Raw genomic sequence first — 11,569 nt, 5'->3', positions numbered from 1 at the left:
ATACTAAAAAGTGTTGATTATTAGGTGTCAGGAAAGCACTGTCACGTCCTGACCAGTAGAGGGTGTAGTTGGGTCAGGACGTGACAGAAGAGAAGTGTGTAGGTTGGTTTGTTTCGTTTATTTTGGCCGTGTGGCTTCCAATCAGGCACAGCTGTAGAGGGTTATTGCTGATTGGGAGTCACACATAAGTAGCCTACTTTTCTTTTGGGGTTTGTGGGTAATTGTTCTTGTTACTGTGTTAAACGTGACAGGACTGTTTTGGTTGTATGTTTATTGTATTGTATGGTGTCCGTTTGATCATTAAATATACGATGAACACTAACTCGCTGCATTTTGGTCCACTCTCTCTAAAGACAGCCGTTACAAGCACAGCGCATTGAAGAAAGCAGTGAGATATGCAACACAGCATTATGTCTCTGCATGCGAGGACATTTCGGTCTCTGCGCGACTTGTTTTAGTTACTACATGATTCCATATGTGTTATTTCATAGTTCTGATGTCTTCACTATTATTCTACAATGTAGAAACTAGTACAAATAAAGAAAAACCCCGCTTTCCTTCCTCCCCATCACCTCCTCCTCCCCATCACCTCCTCCTTCTCCTCCTCATCACCTCCTTCACCTCTTCCTCCTTCACCACCTCCTCCTCTCCATCTCTTGTCACCTGTTCAGGTAACCCTGCACGGTTTCTATGGAGACAGATTGAACACTCCGTCCTCCACGGTCATCACCAGCAGCTGTCTGACGACGTTGTTTATCGGTTTGTCCGTGTGTTGTGTTTTTATTGAGATGGTTTTACACAGCGGACCGTTTCCTTCACTACTCTGACGTTGAAACGGTGTAAATAGTTAGGGATTTAACACGTCATCTGAACCCGAGCTGGTTAGTCATACAGGGTGTGTCTGGTTTTTCCGGTCTTTCTACCGGTTCCTCTCTCTTTCCTCGCCCTGTCGTTACTGCGAGCTCCTCCGGTAAGTGTCCACCGCTCAACACCAGAAGGTTGTCGAGTTGTAGCCGTGGTTCTTCTGCTGAACCAGGTGTTTTTACCTGGACTGTGTTTGTAGCAGGGATCATTTATCAACACGGATACGACGAGATACAACAGGATTTGAGCAGATAATGTCGAGCTGCTGCTGTTGCTAAAGACAATAACTTATATATTCTCTAACTCAAGTCTGTTTTATGAACGGAAACACAGATCTGTGGCTATTTTCCAGGACTTTAAACGTGGGGAAACTTTTTGACGGCGTTTTGAAGTGTTTTCGCTCGTAAAGTTACTTAGTGATTCTGTTGTGTGTTTCTCTTCAGACAGAAAGATCTTTCTTCAAATCAAACCAAATACCAACTATCAGAATGGTAAGTTAATAACTTCACTACAGAACTGTATAACGCTGGAATTATTCATATCCAATTTCATTTCACTAAACGCCACTGCAGATGATAACAGGGGAATGTTTCTCTGTCGGGTAAAAGGGAACTGTATGATTCCATTACTGTGTTAATGTTTAACTTTCTATCTCTGTCTATAATGGAAACCGTTTCCACGGCACCGCCCAGGCGGCTTTATCCCTGAACAATACACACTGTAGAACCCAGTATGGAACACATGGGTTCTAGAATAGGTTATTACGCTATATAACTGTAGAAGCCAGTATGGAACACATGGGTTCTAGAATAGGTTATTACGCTATATAACTGTAGAAGCCAGTATGGAACACATGGGTTCTAGAATAGGTTATTACTCTATATAACTGTAGAAGCCAGTATGGAACACATGGGTTCTAGAATAGGTTATTACACTATATAACTGTAGAACCCAGTATGGAACACATGGGTTCTAGAATAGGTTATTACACTATATAACTGTAGAACCCAGTATGGAACACATGGGTTCTAGAATAGGTTATTACACTATATAACTGTAGAAGCCAGTATGGAACACATGGGTTCTAGAATAGGTTATTACACTATATAACTGTAGAAGCCAGTAGGGAACACACGGGTTCTAGAATAGGTTATTACACTATATAACTGTAGAACCCAGTATGGAACACATGGGTTCTAGAATAGGTTATTACACTATATAACTGTAGAACCCAGTATGGAACACATGGGTTCTAGAATAGGTTATTACACTATATAACTGTAGAACCCAGTATGGAACACATGGGTTCTAGAATAGGTTATTACGCTATATAACTGTAGAACCCAGTATGGAACACATGGGTTCTAGAATAGGTTATTACACTATATAACTGTAGAACCCAGTATGGAACACATGGGTTCTAGAATAGGTTATTACACTATATAACTGTAGAACCCAGTATAGAACACGTGAATGAACGTAGAGATGACTAGACAGTGTACCAGCTAGCCAGGTAATTACCTCCACCTTTAAACCCCCAGAGGTAGTGATCACACCTGTAGGGAGAGGGGCGTTCTTCTACCCAAACCACATCACCTTTGTTTTAGAGGTGTTCAGAACAAGGTTAAGGGCAGAGAAAGCTTTGTTGTAGAGCGATTAACACCAAATCTGGGGGAATGTTATTTGAATTGATTGATTTCCTTATATGAACTGTAACTCAGTGAAATCGTTTTATGCGTTTTTATATTTTTGTTCAGTCTACATACCTTTAACAGCAGACTCATTCAAGCGTTTTGATCGAGTAAAATTCACAATGTTTTCAGAATCACCTGTTTGACAACAGCTGGTAATCAGATAAAGTGATGAGCTGCACAGAAAATGAAGGAATGGGGGGGGGAGTCGACACAATGAATGGTGCATTAGATGACACACCATTTATTGTGCTAGTGTGGGTAGTTCATGTTAAGGGGAAACCCGGCCTGAACAGGATGTGATGTCACACTGGGAATATAATGTGCTGTTTGGCTGTTTAACTCTGCTGCTACAGAGAGAGAGAGAGAGGGGGAGGGAGGAGAGGGAGAGAGGGAGTTGGAATGCTTCTAATGAAAACCAGCCCTCTTCATTTCTAGACCAGTCTGTGTCTCTGTGGAGCAGAGGGGCTGTATTTGGGGAAGTCAGTATGAGTCATGTGTGTGTGGGCCTTTCTTCAGAAAGGGTGGGGCTCTCTCTCCTCCCACCCTCTCCCCTCTCTCTCACTCCACACACAGGATGGAGTACAAAGCCCCCTCTCTTAGCAGGGGGGTAGTGGTCCCCCCCTCTCTTAGCAGGGGCGTAGTGGTCCCCCCCCTCTTAGCAGGGGAGTAGTGGTCCCCCCCTCTCTTAGCAGGGACGTATTGGCCCCCCCTCTTAGCAGGGGCGTAGTGGTCCCCCCCTCTCTTAGCAGGGGCGTAGTGGTCCCCCCCCTCTTAGCAGGGGAGTAGTGGTCCCCCCCTCTCTTAGCAGGGACGTATTGGCCCCCCCTCTTAGCAGGGGCGTAGTGGTCCCCCCCCCTCTTAGCAGGGGCGTAGTGGTCCCCCCCCCTCTTAGCAGGGGCGTAGTGGTCCCCCCTCTTAGCAGGGGCATAGTGGTCCCCCCTCTTAGCAGGGGCGTAGTGGTCCCCCCCTCTTAGCAGGGGCGTAGTGGTCCCCCCCTCTTAGCAGGGGCGTAGTGGTCCCCCCTCTCTTAGCAGGGGCGTAGTGGTCCCCCCCTTTCTTAGCAGGGGCGTAGTGGTCCCCCCCCTTTCTTAGCAGGGGCGTAGTGGTCCCCCCCCTTTCTTAGCAGGGGCGTAGTAGTCCCCCCCCTTTCTTAGCAGGGGCGTAGTGGTCCCCCCCCTCTTAGCAGGGGCGTAGTGGCCCCCCCCTCTTAGCAGGGGCATAGTGGCCCCCCCCTTTCTTAGCAGGGGCGTAGTGGTCCCCCCCCTTTCTTAGCAGGGGCGTAGTGGTCCCCCCCTCTTAGCAGGGACGTAGTGGTCCCCCCCCTCTTAGCAGGGGCGTAGTGGTCCCCCCTCTCTTAGCAGGGGCGTAGTGGTCCCCCCTCTCTTAGCAGGGGCGTAGTGGTCCCCCCTCTCTTAGCAGGGGCGTAGTGGTCCCCCCCTCTTAGCAGGGGCGTAGTGGTCCTCTCTTAGCAGGGGCGTAGTGGTCCTCTCTTAGCAGGGGCGTAGTGGTCCCCCCTCTCTTAGCAGGGACGTAGTGGTCCCCCCTCTCTTAGCAGGGGCGTAGTGGTCCCCCCCTCTTAGCAGGGGAGTAGTGGTCCCCCCCTCTCTTAGCAGGGACGTATTGGTCCCCCCCTCTTAGCAGGGGCGTAGTGGTCCCCCCTCTTAGCAGGGGCGTAGTGGTCCCCCCCTCTTAGCAGGGGCGTAGTGGTCCCCCCTCTTAGCAGGGGCGTAGTGGTCCCCCCCCTCTTAGCAGGGGTGTAGTGGTCCCCCCTCTCTTAGCAGGGGCGTAGTGGTCCCCCCCCTCTTAGCAGGGGCGTAGTGGTCCCCCCCTTTCTTAGCAGGGGCGTAGTGGTCCCCCCCTCTTAGCAGGGGCGTAGTGGTCCCCCCCTCTTAGCAGGGGCGTAGTGGTCCCCCCCTCTTAGCAGGGACGTAGTGGTCCCCCCCCTCTTAGCAGGGGCGTAGTGGTCCCCCCTCTCTTAGCAGGGACGTAGTGGTCCCCCCTCTCTTAGCAGGGGCGTAGTGGTCCCCCCTCTCTTAGCAGGGACGTAGTGGTCCCCCCTCTCTTAGCAGGGGCGTAGTGGTCCCCCCCCCTTTCTTTGCAGGGGCGTAGTGGTCCCCCCCCCTTTCTTAGCAGGGGCGTAGTGGTCCCCCCCTCTCTTAGCAAGGACATAGTGGTCCCCCCTCTCTTAGCAGGGGCGTAGTGGTCCCCCCTCTCTTAGCAGGGGCGTAGTGGTCCCCCCTCTCTTAGCAGGGGCGTAGTGGTCCCCCCTCTTGTGGTATTATTTATTTAACTCGGCAGGTCAGTTAAGAACAAATTCTTATTTACAATGACGGCCTACCGGGGGAACAGTGGGTTAACTGCCTTGTTCAGGGGCAGAACAACAGATTTATACCTTGTCAGTTCAGGGATTCGAACTTGCAACCTTTCGGTTACTGGTCCAACGCTCTAACCACTAGGCTACCTGACTACGTAGTATACAGTAGGTATTGGTACTCGTTTCTAGTTTTACCCAACGACCTGCCACTGGCATTAAACACAGCATGTGTGTTTCCATGTGTGCTGATGATTCAACCATATAGACATCAGCAACCACAGCTAATGAAGTCACTGAAACTCTTAACAAAGAGTTGCAGTCTGTTTTGGAATGGGTGGCCAGTAATAAACTGGTCCTGAACATCTCTAAAACTAAGAGCATTGTATTTGATACAAATCATTCCCTAAGTGCTGACCTCAGCTAAATCTGGTAATGAAGGGTGGGGCTGTTGAACAAGTTGAGGAGACTAAAAACATATAGATTCAATGGTTTGTAGAGATGGGGAAAGGTCTGTCAGTAATAAAGAGATGCTCTGCTTTTTTCGACACCACACTCCAAACAGCATGTTCTGCAGACTCAAGACAAAACTGGACTTGATTATGGTCCAGTCGTGTGGTCGAGTGCTGCAAAGAAAGACCGAGTTAAGCTGCAGCTGGTCCAGAACAGAGCATCACGTCTTGCTCTTCGTTGTAATCAGAGGGGTTGATATAAATACTATGGATGCCAGTCTCTCTCTCTTGGATAAGAGTTGAGGAGAGACTGACTGCATCACTTCTTCTTTTTATAAGAAACATTAATGTGTTGGAAATCCCAAACTGGGATTTATCACCATGGTGCTGGTTTAGTGAAGTTAAATCTGAATCAATGTCTTGCAAGATCACATGATGTTTATTTGCATTTTACATAAAAGAACCTCACGTGATGGTCCCAAGGGATGGTCTTATCTCTCTCTCTCTCTCCCTCTCTCTCTCCTTTCTCTATCTCTCTCTCTCTCTCCCTCTCTCTCTCTCTCTCTCTCTCTCTCTCTCTCTCTCTCTCTCTCCCCTCTCTCTCCTCTCCAATTCAGTTTAAGAGATTTATTGGCATGGAAAACATATGTTTACAAATGTTTACTCCACTCTTCTGGGAAGGCTTTCCATTAGATGTTGTAACATTACTGCGGGAACTTGCTTCCATTCAGCCACAAGAGCATTAGTGAGGTCGGGTACTGATGTTGGGCGATTAGGCCTGGCTCTCAGTTGGCGTTCCAATTCATCCCAAAGGTGTTCGATAGGGTTGAGGTCAGGGCTCTGTGCAGGCCAGTCAAGTTCTTCTACACCGATCTCGACACACCATTTCTGTTTGGACCTCGCTTTGTGCACTGGAGCATTGTCGTCCTGAAACAGGAAAGGGCCTTCCCCAAACTGTTGCCACAAAGTTGGGGGCACAGAATCATCTAGAATATCATTGTATGCTGTAGCGTTAAGATTTCCCTTCCCTGGAACTAAGGGGCCGGAACCATGAAAAACAGCCCTGACCATTATTCCTCCTCCACCAAACTTTACAGTTGGCACTATGCATCTGCAGCTCTCCTGTTAGTCTCACTAGCCTCTCCATTACTATCCAATCAGCTGCTGTGTAGAGGTTCCTTCCTGTCTGTCTGTCTGCTCTGCAGCTCTCCTGTTAGTCTCACTAGCCTCTCCATTACTATCCAATCAGCTGCTGTGTAGAGGTTCCTTCCTGTCTGTCTGTCTGCTCTGCAGCTCTCCTGTTAGTCTCACTAGCCTCTCCATTACTATCCAATCAGCTGCTGTGTAGAGGTTCCTTCCTGTCTGTCTGTCTGCTCTGCAGCTCTCCTGTTAGTCTCACTAGCCTCTCCATTACTATCCAATCAGCTGCTGTGTAGAGGTTCCTTCCTGTCTGTCTGTCTGCTCTGCAGCTCTCCTGTTAGTCTCACTAGCCTCTCCATTACTATCCAATCAGCTGCTGTGTAGAGGTTCCTTCCTGTCTGTCTGTCTGCTCTGCAGCTCTCCTGTTAGTCTCACTAGCCTCTCCATTACTATCCAATCAGCTGCTGTGTAGAGGTTCCTTCCTGTCTGTCTGTCTGCTCTGCAGCTCTCCTGTTAGTCTCACTAGCCTCTCCATTACTATCCAATCAGCTGCTGTGTGGAGGTTCCTTCCTGTCTGTCTGTCTGCTGTGTGTGGGTGTGGAGGGGGGAGGATGTATTTGGGGCGTTCCTCTGAACAGACAGATGGACAGACAGAATCCTGGACTCTGTTGTGTTCGTCTCATTCCAGAAACATCCCGTGGTTCTCCTCCCTAAACAACAATGTTCACAAAAACACCAGTCTCAGTTCACACACACACACACACACACACACACACACACACACACACACACACACACACACACACACACACACACACACACACACACACACACACACACACACACACACACACACACTTCTCCTGTTAGCTGAGGGGAGGAGCCAGTCCTGTGTGTGTGTGACCAACAGATGAATATCTGTATTCCCAGTCATGTGGAATCCATACATTAGGACCTAATGAATTTATTAATTGACTGATTTACTTATGAACTATGTGTTATATGTTTTTGTTCAGTATACATTATCCACAGTCCTCTCTGGTCTACCCTAAATTACTTTACCCACAGTCCTCTCTGCTCGACCCTGAACTACTTATCCCACAGTCCTCCCTGGTCTACCCTGAACTACATTACCCACAGTCCTCGCTGGTCTACCCTGAACTACTTTACCCACAGTCCTCTCTGGTCTACCCTGAACTACATTACCCACAGTCCTCTCTGGTATATCCTAAACTACTTTACACAGTCCTCGCTGTTCTACCCTAAACTACTTTACCCACAGTCCTCTCTGGTCTATCCTGAACTACATTACCCACAGTCCTCTCTGGTCTACCTTAAACTACTTTACCCACAGTCCTCTCTGGTCTACCCTGAACTACATTACCCAGAGCCCTCCTATGTGTCTGTTCTCTGATAGGCTGGTCGAGGCAGTGTGAGAGCCAGTGGAAACTTCAACGCCAACCAAGATGCAGAGACGCTCTACAAGGCCATGAAGGGACTGGGTCAGTGGCGGGTGTGGTCTGAATATTATGCAAACGGAGTGAGTAACCATGGCACCAAAGATTTGACTATGGTGTTTGTTGTTTCCATAGGAACCGATGAGGATTCCATCATGAAGTTGTTGACGTCTCGTAGCAACAGCCAGAGACAGCAGATCAAAGCTGCATACAAGACCCTGCATGGCAAGGTCAGAACACAACCACAATACAACCACGATACAACCACGATACAACCACAATACAACAACAATACAACCATGATACAACCACAATACAACCACAATACAACAACATTACAACCACAATACAATCACAATACAACCACAATACAATCACAACACAACCACAATACAACTACAATACAACCACAATACAATCACAACACAACCACAATACAACAACACAACCACAATACAACAACACAACCACAATACAATCACAACACAACCACAATACAACCACAATACAACAACAATACAACAACAATACAACCACAATACAACAATACAACCACAATACAATCACAACACAACCACAACTACAATACAACTACAATACAACCACAATACAACAACAATACAACCACAATACAACAATACAACCACAATACAACAACAATACAACCACAATACAACAACAATACAACCACAATACAACCACAATACAACAATACAATCACAATACAACAACAATACAATACAACAATACAACCACAATACAACAACAATACAATACAACAACAATACAACAACAATACAACCAACCACATGTTTATGTAGGCTACAACTGTTTTATCAAAGTAGGCTACAACTGTTTAATCTGAATGGGGTTGTAGACTACAACTGTTTAATCTGAATGGGGTTGTAGACTACAACTGTTTAATCTGAATGGGGTTGTAGACTACAACTGTTTAATCTGAATGGGGTTGTAGACTACAACGAGCAACCAACAGGTAGGCTGTTTAATCTGAATGGGGTTGTAGACTACAACTGTTTAATCTGAATGGGGTTGTAGACTACAACTGTTTAATCTGAATGGGGTTGTAGACTACAACGAGCAACCAACAGGTAGGCTGTTTAATCTGAATGGGGTTGTAGACTACAACGGTTTAATCTGAATGGGGTTGTAGGCTACAACTGTTTAATCTGAATGGGGTTGTAGACTACAAGGAGCAACCAACAGGTAGGCTGTTTTTATCTGAATGGGTTTTCGGGAGAAAGCGCAGCATGTGGCCTCAATTAGCTAAAGCTGGGTAGTTTAGCTAGCTTCTCTAGGCTAATCTAGTCAAGGTATGTATTGGCCATTGAGAGGTTTTGAAGCCACCAGTCGGCCATGTTGGCTCTCCCCAGTAGGAACAGTCCTCCATACATGTATTTTATTTTCTCTCGCGCTCTTTCTCTCGCGCTCTTTCTCTCGTTCTCGCTCTCGCTCTCTCTCTCGCTCTCTCTCTCGCTCTCTCTCTCGCTCTCTCTCTCGCTCTCTCTCTCGCTCTCTCTCTCTCTCTCTCTCTCGCTCTCTCTCACGCTCTCGCGCTCTTTCTCTCTCTCTCTCTCTCTCCCTCTCCCTCCCTCCTCTCTCTCCTCCTCTCTCTCTCGCTCTCTCTCTCGCTCTCTCTCTCGCTCTCTCTCTCTTTCTCTCTCTCTCGCTCTTTCTCGCTCTCTCTCTCTTTCTCTCTCTCTCGCTCTCTCTCGCTCTCTCTCGCTCTCTCTCTCTCGCTCTCTCTCGCTCTCTCTCGCTCTCTCTCGCTCGCTCTCTCTCGCTCTCTCTCTCGCTCTCTCTCTCTCGCTCTCTCTCGCTCTCCCTCCCTCGCTCTCCCTCCCTCCTTCTCTCCCTCCTCCTCGTCCTTCTCCCTCCTCCACGTCCTTCTCCCTCTCTCCCTCCCTCCTTCTCTCTCTCCTCCCCCCCCCTCTCTCTCTCACATCTCTTTCTCTCTCTCTCTCTCCCCCTCTCTCTCTCTCTCTCTCTCACCTCTCTTTCTCTCTCTCTCTCCCTCTCTCCTCCTCTCTCTCTCTCTTTCTCCCTCTCTCCCCCTCTCTCGCTCCCCCTCTCTCGCTCCCCCTCTCTCGCTCCCCCTCTCTCGCTCTCCCTCCCTCGCTCTCCCTCCCTCCTTCTCTCCCTCCTCCTCGTCCTTCTCCCTCCTCCTCGTCCTTCTCCCTCCTCCTCGTCCTTCTCCCTCTCTCCCTCCCTCCTTCTCTTTCTCCTCCTCGTCCTCCTCTCTCCAGGACCTGGTAGGTGATCTGCAGGGTGAACTGGGGGGAAAGTTTGAGACTCTGGTGGTGGCTCTGATGACTCCGCCCATCCTCTACGATGTGACATCACTACGGAACGCCATCAAGGTATTTGACCCAGGACTAGTGATGTCATATCCTGTGAGTGACGGCGTGATGTCATAGTGACTGTGTGCTGATGTCACGGTGTAGGGGGCGGGGACCGATGAGAAGGTGCTGATTGAGATCCTGTCTTCTAGAACGGCCCAGCAGGTTAAGGACATCACTGCTGCCTATCGCCAGGGTAACACACAGACACACTGCTGCCTATCGCCAGGGTAACACACACTGCTGCCTATCGCCAGGGTAACACACACTGCTGCCTATCGCCAGGGTAACACACACTGCTGCCTATCGCCAGGGTAACACACACTGCTGCCTATCGCCAGGGTAACACACACTGCTGTCTATCGCCAGGGTAACACACACACACACTGCTGCCTATCGCCAGGGTAACACACACTGCTGTCTATCGCCAGGGTAACACACACACACACTGCTGCCTATCACCAGGGTAACACACACACACACACACTGCTGTCTATCGCCAGGGTAACACACATTGCTGCCTATCGCCAGGGTAACACACACTGCTGTCTATCGCCAGGGTAACACACACACACACTCACTGACTCACTGATTGTGTGTGTGTGTTCCAGAGTTTGATGCAGACCTGGAGGAGGATGTAACAGGTGACACGTCAGGTCACTTCAGGAGACTGTTGGTCATCCTGCTACAGGTGAGGGGTCAGAGGTCACGGAACATAGATCTGGTATATATAGATGTGTGGGACATAGATCTGGTATATATAGATGTGTGGGACATAGATCTGGTATATATAGATGTGTGGGACATAGATCTGGTATATATAGATGTGTGGGACATAGATCTGGTATATATACAGTACCAGTCAAAAGTTTGGACACCTACTCATTCCAGGGTTTTTCTTTATTTTTTACTATTTTCTACATTGTTGTAGTGAAGAATTTAACTCAGCAAGTCAGTTAAGAACAAATTCTCATTTTCAATGACGGCCTACCAGGGAACAGTGGGTTAACTGCCTTGTTCAGGGGCAGAACGACAGATTTTTTACCTTGTTAGCTCGGAGATTCGATCTTGCAACCTTTCGGTTACTAGTCCAACGCTCCAACCACTAGGCTACCTCCCTCCACAATCACCCGACCTCAACCCAATTGAGATGGTTTAGGATGAGTGCTCAGCATATGTGGGAACTCCTTCAAGACTGTTGGGAAAGCATTCCAGGTGAAGCTGGTTGAGAGAATGCCAAGCGTGTGCAAAGCTGTCATCAAGGCGAAGGGTGGCTACTTTGAAGAATCTCAAA

General features: G+C 48.4%; 1 protein-coding gene across 2 annotated transcripts in view; it reads left to right on the top strand.

The window, feature by feature from the left end:
* Nucleotides 1-644: 644 nt before the first annotated feature.
* The window catches only part of LOC115182781 (annexin A5), a 19,177-nt gene continuing 8,252 nt past the window's right edge, over nucleotides 645-11,569 (top strand). The window contains exons 1-7 of one of the 2 annotated variants that reach the window (XM_029744232.1): nucleotides 645-671; nucleotides 1,308-1,355; nucleotides 7,879-7,963; nucleotides 8,054-8,148; nucleotides 10,183-10,296; nucleotides 10,381-10,471; nucleotides 10,887-10,966. In XM_029744232.1, coding sequence (XP_029600092.1) covers nucleotides 1,353-1,355; nucleotides 7,879-7,963; nucleotides 8,054-8,148; nucleotides 10,183-10,296; nucleotides 10,381-10,471; nucleotides 10,887-10,966 — 468 coding nt within the window. In that variant the 5' untranslated portion in view covers nucleotides 645-671; nucleotides 1,308-1,352. Of the gene's footprint in view, nucleotides 672-834; nucleotides 971-1,307; nucleotides 1,356-7,878; nucleotides 7,964-8,053; nucleotides 8,149-10,182; nucleotides 10,297-10,380; nucleotides 10,472-10,886; nucleotides 10,967-11,569 lie in introns of those variants that run through there. The other variant, XM_029744231.1, reaches the window with a different exon arrangement.

This window comes from Salmo trutta, unplaced genomic scaffold (assembly GCF_901001165.1).
Source record: "Salmo trutta unplaced genomic scaffold, fSalTru1.1, whole genome shotgun sequence".
NCBI lineage: Eukaryota > Metazoa > Chordata > Actinopteri > Salmoniformes > Salmonidae > Salmo > Salmo trutta.
Note: the sequence above shows the minus strand (reverse complement) of the source record. Positions and strands in the feature narration are given on the sequence as shown.